The sequence below is a fragment of the Carettochelys insculpta genome, chromosome 28 (genome assembly GCF_033958435.1).
Source record: "Carettochelys insculpta isolate YL-2023 chromosome 28, ASM3395843v1, whole genome shotgun sequence".
NCBI classification, from domain to species: Eukaryota; Metazoa; Chordata; order Testudines; family Carettochelyidae; genus Carettochelys; species Carettochelys insculpta.
This window is the reverse complement of record NC_134164.1, coordinates 19,451-36,248: the sequence shown is the minus strand read 5'-3', so window position 1 is coordinate 36,248 and position 16,798 is coordinate 19,451. Positions and strand designations below refer to the sequence as shown.

The 16,798-nt window shown below is 53.8% G+C and overlaps 1 protein-coding gene and 1 long non-coding RNA gene across 9 annotated transcripts; one reads left to right on the top strand and one right to left on the bottom strand.

Moving 5' to 3' along the window:
* The first annotated feature begins 1,460 nt into the window (after nucleotides 1–1,460).
* Nucleotides 1,461–8,855, top strand: LOC142002748 (uncharacterized). Of its 5 annotated transcripts, none has more exons than XR_012642711.1 (7): nucleotides 1,461–1,485; nucleotides 5,829–5,949; nucleotides 6,580–6,659; nucleotides 6,891–7,023; nucleotides 7,325–7,863; nucleotides 8,031–8,153; nucleotides 8,525–8,855. It is a non-coding gene; the product is annotated as an uncharacterized LOC142002748 (long non-coding RNA). The 5 variants fall into 5 exon arrangements; XR_012642714.1 differs by lacking the exon at nucleotides 1,461–1,485 and adding exons at nucleotides 2,772–3,057; nucleotides 6,250–6,358 and having other exon boundaries at nucleotides 7,325–8,153; XR_012642710.1 differs by having other exon boundaries at nucleotides 7,325–8,153.
* Nucleotides 8,856–10,992: 2,137 nt separating this feature from the next.
* On the bottom strand, nucleotides 10,993–14,802 carry LOC142002704 (uncharacterized). Of its 4 annotated transcripts, none has more exons than XM_074979021.1 (7): nucleotides 14,754–14,802; nucleotides 14,452–14,537; nucleotides 13,816–14,042; nucleotides 13,245–13,383; nucleotides 12,789–12,910; nucleotides 12,265–12,317; nucleotides 10,993–11,903 (listed from the first exon to the last, which is right to left on the bottom strand). In XM_074979021.1, exons 3-7 carry the CDS (start codon nucleotides 14,028–14,030, stop codon nucleotides 11,140–11,142), a joined length of 1,293 nt encoding a protein of 430 aa, XP_074835122.1. In that variant the 5' UTR covers nucleotides 14,031–14,042; nucleotides 14,452–14,537; nucleotides 14,754–14,802; the 3' UTR covers nucleotides 10,993–11,139. The 4 variants fall into 4 exon arrangements, with proteins under 4 accessions (XP_074835122.1, XP_074835120.1, XP_074835123.1 ...); XM_074979019.1 differs by having other exon boundaries at nucleotides 14,747–14,799; XM_074979022.1 differs by having other exon boundaries at nucleotides 14,751–14,780.
* Between the last annotated feature and the right edge of the window lie 1,996 nt (nucleotides 14,803–16,798).

The window sequence follows — 16,798 nt, the reverse complement described above, 5'->3', positions numbered from 1 at the left end:
GCCTCTTGGATGACAATGTCGGAGTTGTTTCTGAGGCTGTTGATGGCATTGCGTTCTGCACGGCTGAGGTTATGGGGCAAGCCATGCCGCTTTTCCTGTGTACGCCAGCGGAAGCATTCTATGTATAGGTCCAGTTTGTCATTTCGACCATCAGGGGAGTCCATGAGGAATTCTTTTTCTTGTACGGTAGGTGGGAGGGTATCTGTGGGTCAGTGCGCTGTTCCGTGTCATGTTGGAAGTATTCTTTGAGTCGGAGACGGCGAAAATAGTCTGTCCCTCTTCCAAGGAGCAGCACCACCACCCCCAAGCCAGGAGCAGCAGCGCCACCCCATGGCCTGTCGCAGTAATGCACAATCTGTCGCCCAAGGAGCAGTGCCACCACCGGTCAATGAGGTGATAGTCCTATTGTGTTTCACTTGGTGCAGTAGTGACACCTGGGGGCCAGTTGGTGTAACGCGCAGTGTCTGTTTCCCTTTCTGTAGCACTATAGCCTTGGCCAGTAAAGAATGGGAAGAGCGTTCTTCATGGACAAGCTCTAACATCTAGTGGGCAGTCAGGGAATGCACTGTGTGGCTCCCTAGAGCAGCGAGTCTAAACGTAACGAGGCTGCTGAAATCTCTCCACAGGTACCAGTAAGATTGCTGCTGAAACTCTCAGATGAAGAGCTGCTTCCATTGTCCGGGGTCTGTTTTCATCTCAGGTGACAGAGTGCTGGACAGGGAGAGAAGTGGGGATGTTTTGTCCCTCACATTTATATACGGCGACCATATCTCCTTGTCCCAAATACAGGACAGGGAGATTTGGGGGGAAGGGCGGCTTCTCCCGGCTCCACCAAGCCCTGGCGAGCCAGGAAGGAGGTGGCAGTCACCGGCTTTCCCCAGGAGTCCAGGGAAGCAGCAGCTGCTGGCCCACCCCCACAGGGAAAAGGTCAGCGGGGGGAGGAGCCCAAATATGGGACAGTTAGTCCCTTTGAAAAAATAAGTAGGGACAACTTTTTGGTGTCCCAAATACGGGACCTTCCCGCTTAATGCCACCCTACATTTATAGTTCAAAGAGGTAGCCGTGTCTATCTGAAGTGCTTGTGGCTTCCATCTTCCATCAGCCCCTGCAGAGGATAGGGCACCAAGGGAGACAAAGTACCCCTGCCTTCATCTTGCGTCACTGTGTGTTTCGGGGCATCATGGGAGATGGAGTGCACCAGCCTCCAGCTCCCATCAGCCACTGCGATCCCCGAGGCACCATGGGAAAATGGAAAGTCGGCCTTCATCTCCCATCACTCACTGCGAATAGCGGGGCACCATGGGATATGGAGTGCCTACTGCTTCCATCCTCCAGTAACCATTGCGAGCCCCGGGGCATCATGGGAGATGGAGTACTGCAGCCTACATCTGCCGTCAGAAGTAACCCTGGCGTCCCCATTTACGGGCCGGAAGTGGCAGTTAGCCTGACGCAGTGATGGTGGCTGGAGTCCGTAACTCTGCATGCGTACGTGGGTTTTCTGTGCTCTGCTCATGGGACATGGGTGGTACAAAGACTGGCAGGGACATGTTCTTGGGTGTCAGCAAAGGTCTGCATGAATGGACCATGTTGTGGCCAGAATGATTGGGGGTGGGGGAGACAGTGATGTATTGCTGCTGGTCTCTAGTCCTGTTCTTTCAGCCTTTCTTCATAGGTTACGTTCTCTAGACCTTTAATCATTCTTGTTCTTTTCTGGACTGTCTCCAGTTTCTCCATATCTTTCTTGAACTGCGGTGACCAGAACAGGACACAATATTCCAGCTGAGCCCTAACCAAGACAGAGTAGAGTGGAAGAATGACTTCTCGTGTCTTGTTCACAACACACCTGTTAATGCAGCCCAGTACCATGTTTGCTTTTTTTGCAACAGCATCACACTGTTGACTCACATTTAGCTTGTGGTCCAGTATAACCCCTAGATCCCTTTCTGCTGTAGTCATTCCTAGACAGTCTCTTCCCATTCTGTATGTGTGAAACTGATTGTTCCTTCCCACGTGGAGCACTTTGCATTTGTCCTTATTAAACTTCATCCTGTTTATCTCAGACCATTTCTCCAATTTATCCAGATCATTTTGAATTATGACCCTGTCTTCCAAAGCAGTTGCAACCCCTCCCAACTTGATATCACCTACAAACTTAATAAGCGTACTTTCTGTGCCAATATCTAAATCATTGATGAAGATATTGAACAGAACCAGTCCCAAAACAGACCCCTGTGGAACCCCACTTATACTTTTCCAGCAGGATTGAGAACCATTAACAACTACTCTCTGAATGTGGTTATCCAGCCAGTTATGCACCCACCTTATAGTAGCCTGATCTAAGTTGCATTTGCTTAGTTTATTGATAAGACTATCCTGCAAGACTGTATCACATGCTTTACTAAAGTTTAGGTATACCATGTCTACCGCTTCTCTCCTATCCACAAGGCTTGTTATGCTCTCAAAGAAAGCTATCAGATTGGTTTGACATGATTTGTTCTTTACAAATCCATGCTGGCTGTTCCTTATCACCTTACTGCCTTCCAAGTGATTGCAGATGATTTCTTTAATTACCTGCTCCATTATCTTTCCTGGCACAGAAGTTAAGCTGACGGGCATGTAGTTTCCTGGCTTATTCTTATTCCCCTTTTTATAGATGGGCACTGTATTTGCCCTTTTCCAGTCTTCTGGAATCTCTCCTGTCTCCCATGATTTTCCAAAAATGATAGCTAGTAGAGAGTCGTGCCGCCGTGCCTTGTGGGAGATGTTGTGCATTGGCCTACATTTCCCATCAGCCACTGTGGGGCCAGCTCTGCCATTGGCCAGTCCGAGGCCCGTCACTTTCTGATTGGTTGAGTGGGAGGTGGTTTTAGCGTTACAGCCTCCGTTTGCGGAATGGACCGGTGACGGAAGTTGGTGGAGGAGAAAGTGACATCAGCTATAAGGAAGCCAAATCTGGCACGCCAGGGTATTGGTCTGGTTCTGTGCGGGTTCCGCCCCTCGTCGGCGATGCCTCTTGGGAGTTGCAGTTTTCAAAGTGCTGTGGTTTTGGGTGTGTAGGTAAGAGCACGTGTCAGGCAATGGCTTGGCGTCACGTGGCTTGGGGGACACCTCAGCTCCTCTCGTTCATTCTTTCCCTCCACTTTCCATGCCCCTGTCCAGCTAGCTGTGGGACTTTCCCCAGCCCCCTGCTTTCCTAGCCAAACACCAGGCTGTATACCTTTCTCCCCCACTTTTATCTGGCCAGCTGTGGGACCCCCTTAGACTCTCCTTTCCCCAGCCAACACCCCACCTGTACACTCTGCCCCCACTTCTATCCGACTAGCTGTCAGCCCCTCCCTTCCATAGCCAGCCCCCAACCTGTCCTTCCTGCCTTGCACCTTTATCCAGCCCTCTGTGAGGTTTTTCAGTCCCCCCCTTTCTTACCTTCCTCAGCTGGCCCCCAACTAATAACCAGCCTGTGGTGGGACCACTCAGTCCTCTTTTCTCCCTTGCCCAGCCAGCTCCCCCACTGCACTCCCTGTCCCCCACCAACCTCCTGCCAGCAGTGGGACCTCTGAGCCCCCTCTTTATTCCTCAGCCAGCCCCCAACCTACACTTCCTGTCCTCCTGTCCAGCCAGCTGTGACCCCTCATCCCCCCCATTTTTTCCTTAGCTGGTCCCCACATCTTTCAAGCCAGCTGTGGGACCCCTCAGCCCTACCCCCTTTCCTCCCTTAGCTAGCTGCTTACCTGCACTCCCTATCCAGCCAGCTGTGGGTCCTTCTGTTCCTCAACCGGCTCCCAAACTGCAGTCCTTCCACCCACCCCATCCAGCCAACTGTGGAACCTCTCAACTCCTTTCTTCCTCCCTTCTCTGGCCAACCACCAACTCGTACCACCTTCTCCTTTTGTCCATTCCATCACCCCCAGCCCAGCCTGCAACCACATCAACGTCCTTCCCCCACCCCTATCCATGGGGCTCCTCAGTTTTCTCTCCCTCCCCAACACCCACCAGCCTGCCATTTTCTATCCTAACACCACCCCAGTTCATTGTTCCATTGATGGGACCCCATAACCCCCAACTTTCTCTAACAACTGCCCAGCTCAACCTATCCTGCACCCCAGTTGCTACCTTTTCCCCCACCCATACTTCAACAATCCCCATCCCACTCTAACCTGGCCCTACCAGTCCATTTCATCACCACCCCAGCCACTGGGTCACTCAGCTCCTCCATTCTCTTTCTTTCAACACCCTCTGAGCAACCTGCACCCCCTTAACCTGACCTTTCCAGCCTTCTTGCCTCCATTCACTGGGACCTTCTGCCTCTTCAGCCCACCACAAACTACTCCACCCCTGCCCCCACAGTCCAGCCCAAACTACCCCTGTTCATCCCTTCATCTGTGAAGTTCCCAGTTCACATTTCTCCTGCTTCAACACTCTCCAAACTATATCCCTCTCCCCATCCTTTCCCCAGTCCACCCCTCCACCTGCCCTCAGACCCCTTCATCATCACCAGCACCCCCTTTATCCTTCAGCCTTCTTCCTCAGCTCTAGGGCTACCATCATGCCCTTTAAGACATAGCAGCCTGCCTTGCACCAGCACCCATTCATCATCCTCCAACCTGCTTCCCTATTCCCAGACTTGGGCAAGATTAAAATCACCAGTAGAGCTCTGTGTAGTGATGACTCGTGCTTGGGTTTTTTCAGCTGTGCTTGAAGAGCAATTGCCCAGAGGAGAAGCTGGTAGAAGTGGGTCCAGCCTGCTCTGATATCCTTTTAAGCAGAGATGAGCAGCCCTTAACTTTGTGCCTTTCATATAACTGGCTATGACTGAGCAGTCAGTGCTTTGAATTTCTCAGTGGTAATTGCTCTAGTTTTCTTTACAGCTGGAGTGCTACTTTGTTCAGTAGAAGGCCCTGTGGAATTAAGGCTAGGGCAGGGGTATCACTCTGCCATTCAGAGTTACTGTTATGGGTGCCCTTGCAAGAGCAGCCTTCCAGTTGGAGTTCCAAAGGGTTAATGAAAGGAAGTATCAGAGAGGTAGCCGAGTTAGTCTGTATCTTCAAAAACAAGAAGAAGTTCTGTGGAACCTAATAGACTGACAGAGATTTTGCAGCATAAGCTTTTATGGGCAAAGACCCGCTTTGTCATGCATCTGACTAAGTGGGGCTTTGCCCACGAAAGCTTATGCTCCAAAATATGTTAGTCAATGAGAGGAAGGTTGAGGGTGGAGAGCAGCAAGACCATAAGAACTATTGATGATAGTCAAGAACCGTCCAGCTGGAAGCAGAGCAGACACAGTTGTGAGATATGTCCAATTTGGCAATGCCTCTGCTTGTGACCCACCTAGCTCCAAGTAGGGATGCCCCATTAGTCAGGGCTGGGTTCATAATTCAGAGCTTCCCAACTAGCAACAGTGGTTGCAAGTCAAATAAGGTCCCCATATTCAGGGGCTGTTCATTTCTCTGGACAGAAGCAGTGCGTCCTCTTCATCAAACAGATGAAGGTAGGATGATGACTACAGGTGGTGAGTTGCTTGCATTCCTCCCATATGTTTCTCACTTCTCTAGTGTGTTGTCCAACACTCTCTCTGTTTCTGTCTTTGCCTCTGCTTGTGCTGCCTCTTTTTACAAGGTGCAGGCAGGCATTTGAAGTGTGCAGTCCCACAGGCATGGACTCAGGAGAGATAAGGGGGAAATAAGCAGCGATCTAAATCATGCCAGGGAGGGACTGTGATGGACTGATAAAGATGGGAGAGAGAGGCAGGCATGAATACAAGATTTCACACACCAGTAGAGCTTAGTATACTTATGGTTCATCCCGGGCTTTTTCTGCTTTGTTTGTGGTAGACTTATCCAGGATACTTGGCCGGCCGAGAAGCTGACAGAAGTGAACTTGAGCAGCCTGTACATCCTTCTAAGGAGACGTGAACAAATCTTAGCTTTCTGTCTGCCTCATAACTGGCTCTGTGTGAGTGGTCAGATTTTTGAATTCATCTGTAATCACTTTAGGTTTTTTCACAGGTTGTCAGCTTCCTGTTTGGGCAGGGAGCCCTGTGGAATTGAGTCATGGGAAGGACCAGTAGTGATTATTTTGGATAAAGGTGCAATGAGCTCCTTTTTCTTAGTCCCACACCGGTAATAGGAGGAGGGGATGGCTGATGGCAGAGCCCCACTATGTGTTCGATGCAAGAGAAAGAAGTTATGCGATGTTGCCAACTGAGAAACTGTTTTGTTTGTTTGTTTTTGTACCCTGTTGTGCTGGTTTGAGTATCAAGGTGAAAGAAGTGAAGAGTCAGTCTACTTCCATCACACAGCGGGGGGGGGAAATGGGTGAGAGCCATCCACCTGGGAGCTGAGCAGCCCCCATTGTAACAAAGGTAAGTGTTTGGTTTGGAGAGGACTCTGCTTATGGCCCATCTCATTAGGTAGGGCTGGATTTGCAAGCAGGGCTTCCTGACTAGGAGGAATGGGGGCAAGGGAGGTCACCATTTTCAGGTTCTGCTCATTACTCTGGGCAGAAGCAAGGTGTCCTGCTTACCAGGTAGATGGATGTAGGAGGATGACTGCAGGTGGTGAGTTGCTTGTCTTCCTCCCACAGGTGTGTTTCTCTCCCTCTGTCTCTCTTTGTTACCACCTCTGCTTGTGCTGTCTCCTACAGAATGTGGGCAGGCATTCTAGGTGAGCATCCCCACAGGCAAGGTCTGGGGACCCATGGGAAAATAGGAAGGAATGCAAAGTGTGTGGGGTAGGAGATGCGGGAGTGGAGCTCTGATATTATTGACTCAGTCTCTGGTAAATGGAGGTGGGGCGATATGGGTGGTAGGGGGATGCAGGGAGGGGGAAGCAAGATTTCTCACAGCAAAAGAGCTTAGTGTAATGGTGGCTCATCCTGAGCTTTTTCTGTTGCAGTTGTAGAGGAATCATCCAGGAGCCACACCCAAAGGAGACGCTGGCAGAAATGGATCCAAGCAGCCTGGACATTCTTCTAAGGATACACAAACAGTCTTCAGCTTTCTGCCTTCTGCATAACTGGCTGTGAATGGTCTGTGCTCTGTATTCCTCATCTGTGCTGGTTGTAGGATTCTTAACAGGCTGTGACTTTCGTGATTGGGTGGGGGACCCCGAGCAATTGAGTCTGGAGAAAGGAGCAATAGTTTGCAATGCAGAGTGACTATTTTGGATGTAGGGGTAATAATAACGTCTCTGCTTGGAGTTCTGCACTAGTAATGAGAAGGAATGGTGGCACTGAATGATGTGCCAGATGTGAAAAGAAGAGGTTATGTGACATTGCTGATTGAGATGCTAACTGGCTTGTTTTCTCTTCTGCGCTGTGTTTTCAGTAGCAAGGGAAAAGAAGTAAAGCATCAGTCAAATCCTGTGACATGATGGAAAGAGTGTGAGAGCGGCCAGTCTGTGACCATTCTTGATGCAAGTGGAGAAGTGGGAGTGGAGAAGCAGATACTTTCACTGAGATAAGTATCTGTTTAAAAGAGGGCTTTACTCATGGCCCACCTGGTTTCAGATAGGGATGACCCATTAGCTAGGGCCGGTGTTGTAAGCAGAGCTTCCTAACTAGCAACAGTATGAGGGAAGTCCTCATTTTAAGGGACTACTCATTTCTCTGGGCATAAGCAGGGTGTTCTTCTCAGCAGCTATATTTGATGTAGGCTGATGACTACAGGTTGTGTTGCTTGTTTTTCTCATATGTCTTACTCTGTCTCTCTGCCTTCCTGTGGGTGGTGGCCAACACAATCTTTTTCTCTGTTGTTTTCTCCAATTGTAATATCTCCTCCAGTACACGCACAGGTATTCCATGAGTGCATCCTTGCAGGCAAAGTCTCAGGAGCCATGGGGAAGTAGGAAAGGATGTAAATCATGCAGGGTAGGTGATGAGAGAGCAGAGCTCTGCCATTGTTGACTTGCCCTTTGTTCATTGAGTGTGGCTGATATGGATGGGAGAGGGAAGCAGGAATGAAAGGAAGATTTCACACCACAGTAGACTTCAGTGTAGTGATGGCTCATACTGGGCTTTTTCTGTTGCTCTCGCAGAGTTATCATGCAGGAGCCCTGCCCAGAGGAGAAGCTGGCAGAAATGGATCTGAGCAGCCTGGACAGCCTTCTAAGGAGATATGAACATTCTTAAACAGCTTTCTGATTTCCTCATAACTGTGTGTGAGTAAGCAATCAGTTTTTTCAATTCATCATCTCTACTTGCTTGAGTCCAGGGAAGGGACTGTAGTCTGCAATGCTGACTGACTTGTGGATGGAGGTGCAAGGAAATGCTTAATTTAGTGGTAATGGGAGGCAGGGGCCCCATGGTATGTTAAAGACAAGATGAGATTGCCAACTGAGATGCTAATTGTTTTACCCCTTTCTTCTGTGTTTAGTAGCAAGAGAAGTTAACTGTCAGTATTTACTCTTGTCATGTGATGTAAAGACAGTTTAAGTAGCCCGCCCATAAGCATTATCAATAGGAGGCAAGAGCCATCCAGTTGGGAACAGATCAGCTGCCATTGTCTCTGAAATAATGGTTTGGTTTGCAGATGGCTCTACTCGTGGCCCACCTGGCTTCTGGTGTTTTCAGCGGAGAGTTTGTTTCAGAAGGATGCATCCCACTGGTGTCTTGTATGTCTTCCATGTTCTGTCTTTGTCTCTCTCTTCTCTAGTGTGTTCACCAACTCTCGCTTTCTCTGTCCTTGCTTTGCTGCTTAGTCTCTCTTTATTCAGGACACTTGCAGGTATTCTGGGTCTGCATCTTCACAGGCAATGTCTTTTGAGCCAAGGGGATGTAAATTGTGTGTTACTGTGCGGGTGAGTGTGGAGATTTTACTGGGATTGACTCTGGTCATCGAGCGGTGCTGATTAGAGGGTGGGGATGAGGGCAAGTGTTCACATAGCATGTATGGTGGCTCATGCTGAGCTATCTGATCTCCATTTGCAGGTGAATCATTGAGGAACCCTAGCCAGAGAAGGAGCAGGGAAGGAAGCGTTTTTTGAATTCCTAAGCCGTACTTGCTGAGGGTTTCTTCACATGCTGTGAGGTTCCTATTTTGGGCCTGGGGGCCCTGTAGAATTGAGTCTAGGGAAGGGACTTATTTTGGATGAAGGTGTCATGGGCTACTTTCTACCTGTAGTCCTACAGTGGAAATAGGAGGAGGTGGCAGAGGTCCATGATGGTTCTGTTCAAATGACTGGTACTGTTCAATATCTTCATCAATGATTTAGATATTGGCATAGACAGTACAGCCGCACAGGGCTGACTTTGGACCACTGCCAGCGGGCTTGTTACGAGAATGGCGCTTGCCCCCGGGTGGGGTGGGAGCAACAACAGGGTTAGTCACCACACAGTGATCATTCTGCTGCAGGGAAAGCTGCTGGGTAGTGGCCAGGCCCCTTTTGTTCTGAGCGACTCGCCCGGCCTCTGAGCTGCCTCGCACTGCAGCACAGAAATGGGACCTGCCCTCCAAGGCTGCAGCTACTGAAAACACTGCACTCACCTCCCTCTGAGCCCGCTGGAGCACAGACTGAGCTTGCGCCTGCTGCGTGCTGCTCCAGCAAGGCAGCCCAGCCCTGGCTCCCACTCTGAGCGTCTCCCATGCACCTGGACAGGATGGACTTGCTCTGCATTTGCAGACCTGGTGGGGTAGGGCAGGGAACCAATTGCTCTGCCAGCCAACAACTCCAGGGCTGTCCTTGGGGGCCCCAGGCTGCCTGATCACCTACACCCCCAGTCCCTCTGTGCAAGGGCAGAAGAGGACAGGGAGGCTGGTGGGGGAACAGGTGGGCAGGGGAATGATGCAGCCTTTTACATCTGCATGCAGGGGCTTGGGCCTGGCAGTGGAGGGCTGGGGAATTGCAGCTGCGTATTTGGGTGCCCCCGACTTGTTTTTACAAGGGGTCAAGCCCAGCCTAGTTCATGGGCGTGAAAAATGCACCACAGGGCCATGAGCTCTGGCCTTCGGTAGCACTATTCTCTCACGTTACAGAGAGGTCGCCCAGCACCCTAGGAATTGTGTTCCAGGGAGGAGGGGTGTGTGTGTGTGTGTGCGTCATACAATTACCTGGGGCAGTGATACTGCCACTCTGGAATTGTGTGCTGATTTCAGAGCTGGGTGGCCAGGGGGTAGCAGCTGTGGGCTGGGTACTTGGCTGCAAAGTCCACATCCCACCCACAGCAGGCCAGAAGCAAGGGTGAAAATGCCCCTGTGCTACTCTCACGTCTGCACTGCTGCCCACACAGCTGGATCAGGCCCCAGTCATCACAGCAGTGCCACATTTCGTGCTTAGCTAGCAGAAATGGAGACATTGACTGACATGGACTGGGACTTCAGCAGGCCTCTAACGCTGGGAGGAAGTGTTTGCCATGAAAGGGTTCCCACCCCCACTCGCTTTGGGGGTCCCCTTCTCCCCAGCCCAGAATGGGCCTAGCTCCCCAGCTGTGCAGAAGGGAGATGAGCAGTGCCACCTCATGTCCCACTGGGGAGCAGGGCCTGGTGCATGTGGTCCACACCATAGGCCATCAGCCCCAGGGCTGTGCAGGAGGCAAGGCTGGGTCTGTGCCAGGTATGTCATGACTCGTGGTGGGGGAATTCCTCCCTGTGACCAGGTCCCTCCTGCGAGGAGAGGTAGGGCTCAGGACACATCCATGCTGTACTGCAGGCCCTGCCCCATCCTTGCTGTGCCTCCGCCCTGGTCCCCTCCCAATGAGCTGGGCAGGGGATTACTTGGGGCAGGGCTCCAGCAGCCAGGGCAACTAGCAGCAACAGCAGCCACAGGGGATCACCTCCCCCTAGCCTCCTGCTGTTCTGGGGTCTCCTAGCAACCTGTGGAGAAACAGGGCTCTGCTGGGTGGGCAGAGGCTGCAGCAGAGAGGGGCCAGGCTGGAGTGTGGCAGGGGCAGGACCTTTGTCAACACCCCTCAGGGCTGTGCTGGAGTACGAAGGGACAATCTCATCCCATTGGCTGCAATGCTGGGCAAGGTTCCCTCTAATGGTTTCCACTGGTGTGCAGAATGCATTTTATTGTGTGCACCCAGGCATGTGTGGTATGTACCACCCCTAGAGACTCACGCTGCTGGATGAAGGTGCTCTGCTAACGGGCTGGGGCACCTGAATCTCTCTTAGGCAGCCGCCCAATGCTCAGCTGGTGTAGGGTCCTGTCATCCATCACCTGCAGCCCCCACCAGCTCCCAGTTGTTGGCACTCAGCACCCGGTAGTTGAGGCTCCGGTAAGTGGAGATGTTCTGGGCTCGACTGGTCTGCACAGCCGCATTGAGCTCCTTGAGCACTGGGGGCAGGGGTTCGAAGCCAGCCAGCTGGGCTAACTCCTGGCAGTAACCCCACTGCCGCTCCCCCAAGCGGTGCAGGTGCTTGAGGGACCCCTCTTTCGCCAGGTGCTGCTGCAGCTCCTCCTCAGCGGCCGCCTGCATGTCAGCAGGTGGGGGTAGGGGGCAGGTGCCCTGCAGCACAGCCAGGCAGAAGCGCAGCTGGCAGTGGAAAAGGGGGAAAGGGCAGACCTGCTGGCACAGCCCAATGAAGAAGAGCTTGGGGCAGCGTGGGGGCAGCAGGTGCTGGTACAGTGGCAACACTGCCTGCTCTGTGAGCTGCAGGCCTAGGCAGGCAGGCGCCAGGAAGGGGAAGTGGTACCGGTAGCCGGTGCAGAGAAGGAGCACCTCAGCTCTCTGTTTGGTGCCATTGCTGAACTGGACCATGTCCCCTGCCACAGCTGCCACCGGTGGTGCCTGAAGCACCGTCTCAGGCAGGCCTGCCAGGGGGGGCTGCTGGTGGCTCAGGGTCACCTGCCGGGCTACAGGGGCCAGCTGCAGGGCCAAGTCCACACCTGAGGGACCAGCGCCCAGCAGCACCACGGCGCAGCCAGCAAAGGGCTCTGGGCTGCGGTACTCATGGCTGTGCAGCAGCTGCCCTGGGGAGGGAGAGAGAAGGGTGAAAGAGGGAGCCAGGGGGGTCCCTACCTCCCAAAGGAGCCCTGTGCACAGGGCTGTCCTGCCCCGCCCCGCCCCACCCCACCCCACCCCACCCCAGGGCATGTTGCCCACTGTTGCAGAGGGCAGGTGCCTGGCAGCGTTCCCTCTGATTTTACCACCCAGGGGCTGAATAAGTGTTCTGTGCACCAAGGTGTATGCAGATGTGCATCATCCATAGAAACACTTGTTGCCGGCTAGTGGGGCTCTGCTAACCAGCTGGGGGCATGTGAGCCTTTCCTGGGCAGCCGCCCAGTGCTAGGCATACAGGAAACATGGGGGCCAGGCCTTGGCAGCTCTTACCTGAGAAGGTCCCCAGGCCAGGGATGGAGGGCATGAAGGGGTCAGAGTAGTGACTGCAAAGGGGACAGAGAGAGGAGCCCTGTGAGTGCTACAGAGCACACAGGGGCTGGGGGTCAGGGATGTGGCCCTGGGGGGCTGGATAGAGGCTAGGGGGTTGGGGCTGTGACCTTGTGGGTATAGGGGGTCAGGGCTGCTCCTCAGCCCTGTCCTTTGGATCTGGGTGGGGGCATTGACTTACACCAAGGGTGTGTTCTGATCGCCAACCTTGGTGCCATGTTTGCCCTACTGCAGGGAGGGGGTTTTCCCAGGGCTCACCCTGTGTACTACCTCCCACTTGGGTACCCCACAGCTACAGTTTCTATCCTCTCAGCATGGGACCCCCCTCTGGGCCCCCTCAATGGAGTCTAGCCTGCCCCATGCACCCACCCTCGTGAGTCTCGGTCAGCATTCCCAGGTGCCCACAGGGCAGGGGGGCAGCAGCAGTCTGGCACCCCCTCCTGCAAGCCAACAGCCCAGGGCCTCACCCACTGCAGATAAATATGGCATCGAAGTGCTCCGTCGTCTGCACCTGCTGGTCTTGGACCCAGCTGGCGGTGACATCCCAGCCACCCTGGGATGGGCACACGGCATCCACCCGCCACCGGAGCTGCAATGGGCAGCAAGAGCAGCTCAGACCCTGACGGGGAGGGGGTTGGCAAAAACCATGCAGGGCCTTGGCTGGGCAGGGGCTGGAGATCTGGGCTGTGTCCGGGGGCGGGGAGGGGGGAGGCTGGGCAGGGGCTGGGGGTGTAAGGCTGTGTCCCTGGGGGGCTGGGGTCAGGGCTGTGCCCCTGGGGGGCTGGGGTCAGGGTGGTGTCCCTTGGAGGCTGGGCAGGGGCTGGGGCTTGGGATGGTACCCCTGGAGGTTGTACCCCCCCACACTCCAGCTCTCCACTCAGGCCTGTGCTTGGGGTGCTGGCCAGGGGGGCCCGCCCACTCACCCTGACATGCTGCTGGAGGCAGAAGTGCTCGGCGTACTGCTCCAAGTAGGCTAGCACATCCCCGTGGGGCAGGAAGGATGGCAGCGAGGGGTCGAAGGGGAAATCTGGGAACGCCATCACCTCCTTGGGCAGGTTGGTCCTGGGAAAGCAAACGCCCATGAGCCCCCCCAGACAGGATGGATAAGCCGCCTGCTGGCCCCAGGGCAGCTGAGGGAAGAGGGGAGGTATGGAGAGAAGCAGAGGAGACAGACCCCAACCCCGGCTGAGAGGATGGGGGTTGGGGGCTGGTCACAGGCCATGTTCCCACCCATTTTTTCCACCTGTGTGGGAATGGGTTTTATTCTGTGCGCAGAGGTGTTGTGGATGTGCACGAACCCTAGAGACACTCTGCTGGCTGGGGGCACCTGACTGTCTCCCAGGCAGCTGCCCCAGCACTCGGTGTACAGGGAACACTGGAGAGGGGAGGATCCTACCCACTCCGCTAGCACCAAAGGTGTCCCTGTCCAGGCCTCCGGGGCAGGGGGAGTGGAAAGCATCAGCTCCCGTGCCCCTGCAGCACCACAGCAGCTACCTGAGGTCCCGGTACATGCTGGAGTGGATGGGGAGTCCGTCTGGCCCCTGACCCGTCTCTTCGGTATACACCCAGGTGCCCCCGATACGGCTGGATGCCTCGAACACCACAGGGGGTGCGAATGCCTCGGGCTGGGCAGAGATGTGGCGAGCGGCACAGAGCCCGGCGGCTCCTGCTCCGATCACGGCCACCCGCAGCTTCTCTGGGGCTGTCATCTTGTGGTGCAGCTGGGAACATGCAATGATGGAGGAAAGGGCAGGGGCCAGTGCCCTCCACCTCCCCAAAAGCTTCCTCCAAATGCCATAACCCTCACGTTACTCCACACCCCTAGACCTCCCCCACCTGCTCCCTCGCAATCCTGCTCTCACCCAGAACAGCTGAGCAGGCTGCAACCCATTCACAAGTGCAGAGCCACGGCCAGGCTCTGTGTGGATTTTGGTCGCTTCTCCTGGACATGCAGTCAACACCCAGTGGCCGTCAGGCTGGTTGAGTCTCCAGGGGAACTTCTGTAAAGTCTGGTACTGCCACCTTCCCAAACCCACTGTAACAGTCACAGCGACCCTTACCCAGCCGCAAAATGCAGCCACCTCTGGGGCAGAGCATGGCACATTGCCTAGTTATAACAGGGCCCCTCACCTGGTGTTGAGATGCAGCCACCTCTGGGGCGAGGTGCAAGAGCTGTTCATGCAGGGCGGGCTGTTGGCTCGGTGCTGAGATGCCGCCTGTGGAGTAGAAGCGCTATTTCAGGAGTGGGGCAGGACCCTCGTTAAAAACTACCTGGGGGTAGATGTTAAAACCTGAGACTTGGGCTATAGCAGCGCTGCTGCAAAACGACGCTGTGGTTCGGTTTCGCGTATGTGGCAGTAGACCCCAAGCAGCCAGGGCGCCACCTTCACCCCGCCACCCTCATCCCACTACCCCGTATCCCCACCGGCTACCGGCGACCCGCAGGTCCAGGCAGGAGGAAAGTTTCCCTCGACCTTCTTCCGTGTAGACAGCCATACCAGTCGACTGCTGATAAGTCGATTTAAGCTACGCAATGGGGGTAGCTAAAATTGCTTCTCGGCGTTTGACTCCTATGTCTGGCATAGGCAGTCCTAGCTTGGGAGCGGGGGTGGGGGCGGGGGTGATAGGTGGGTTCCCAGGCACAGCTGGAGAAATCAGCCCTTCCCCCATCTTTGCTTAATACCAGGCACTCTCAGTTCCCCGCTGCGATTTACTCTTCTCTAGGCAGATCCAACCAGCCTGCACAGCCAGAAGCCACGCATGCAAAGCTACAGACGTCTCAACCGTTCTGCCAGTCGAGGCTAATAGCCTCACATTCAGGCAAGCGGTTCTTAAGCCTGTTTCACCCAACATTACATAGATTCTCCCAGACCCCAGTCAATATATACTTGGCTCTTCCCCAAACAACAGGCTCACCAATTCTTTACATGTAATATCTAAGGATTTATTAATAAAAAAGAAAGAACAGAATTAGAGAAGAATTGTCAAAGCAATAATTTACATGTATCAGTCATAACCACTGATGCAGGCCAACGATGTTATTTGCTGATACTTGTGTAGGGAATGTGGCAGAAGGAATGCAGTGCTGCTGAAGGCTGGGAGGAATGAGTCTCCCAGAGGTCATATGCAAAAGGTGTGCATGTGTGATACCTTTTCAGGCAAAGCCTAACGGGTAGCAAGTAAGCCATGAGATTTGGTCTATTGTAAACATGTAGTTGTAAAATCACAATTTAAGCTGACACTTAATGCGGGAGTTGTGAGATCTCACCAATGCTCTGGGTTGTTGTGGGGGACAGGGCAGTCGCCTTAGCTGGGTAAGACATTGATTACACAGGGCTCCCTGGTTTAAAGCATTGTGAAAGTAAGGAAAGGGGTACTGGTTGAGCCAGCTTGTTGAGTGCCTTAGCCCTGTTTATGCCTTGGCCATATAGCTATAACCCTGGCTTGATTAACCCTCCCCACCTGTTAAAAGATAGAACTGGATACTAGGGTGTTTGTGAAATCCCATACTAGAGATACTGAGAGCTGAAATCACAGAGTGGTAGCTGAGGCCACACAGAGCTGAAATCACTGGGTTCTGCCTTACGGCAGTCCCAAGCAGTGGGGTTAGGACCGGCGGACAACAGCAGGACCAGCGGGCGGCCTGTAGGAGCGGCAGTAGACGATGGCAGGCGGCCGGTAGGAGCGGCGGCAATGGTAGATGACAGTGACTGGCGGGCGGCTGGTAGGAGCGGCGGTAGACGACAGCGACCGGCGGCGGCGATAGACGATGGCGACCGGCGGGCGGCTGGTAGGAGCGGCGGCAGACGACAGCGACTGGCAGACGGCTGGTGACAGCAAGGGGAGGCTACAGACAAGTGGACAGCTAGTATTGCCCTGGTGATGTATCTGTGGGCTTTGAGTTTGGGACTGCACTGCAGAGGGTACACCCTGTAACTGTGTGTGTGTGGAAAAGGGCCAAGAGCCCCAGCAAGAGACTGGGTTCTACTGCATATGGGGATGGTATCTGGGTAAAAGGGGTTTTGTCTCTTCTGTGCTGAGATATGCTGCATCTGTCGCTGTAACCTTGGGGTAGGTTACGGTCATTAAACAAGCCATTTCTATCTCAGATTCTGTGCTTGCGAGGGGGGGTGGGGGGGGAGAACCGCCTTACAGGCACCCAGCACGGGGGTGAAATTGTCCCAGGCCACTGGGTGGGGGCTCGAGCCGGTTGGTTGTATCCTTGATAGGAAAACCCCACAAGAGTTGAACCCAGCCCTTCTGGCAGGCATCTGGCGTTAACAGAAGGGTTACACTTGAAAGTCTCTGAAAGTTCTTTTCAGGTTACATAGATTCAGTTACTCGAGCATTGTAAATCTGGCCTGCTGGGGTCCACATGCTGACGCATGGACTCTTGGAGACCAAAGGATCCAAGATGAACCCGGGTAAGTCCATACCATTGTTCTTTGTTGGCTCCAGGGACCAAATCCTCTCTTCT

What these genes read in the sequence shown, in the direction of transcription:
- LOC142002704 (XM_074979021.1), bottom strand. Translation starts at nt 14,030, where the DNA reads ATGACAGCCCCAGAGAAGCTGCGGGTGGCCGTGATCGGAGCAGGAGCC. An exon ending in AGCATGTACCGGGACCTCAG is followed by an intron (nt 13,384 to 13,815) that starts GTAGCTGCTGTG and finishes TTGCTTTCCCAG; the next exon opens with GACCAACCTGCCCAAGGAGG. An exon ending in GCCATATTTATCTGCAGTGG is followed by an intron (nt 12,318 to 12,788) that starts GTGAGGCCCTGG and finishes TCCCCTTTGCAG; the next exon opens with TCACTACTCTGACCCCTTCA.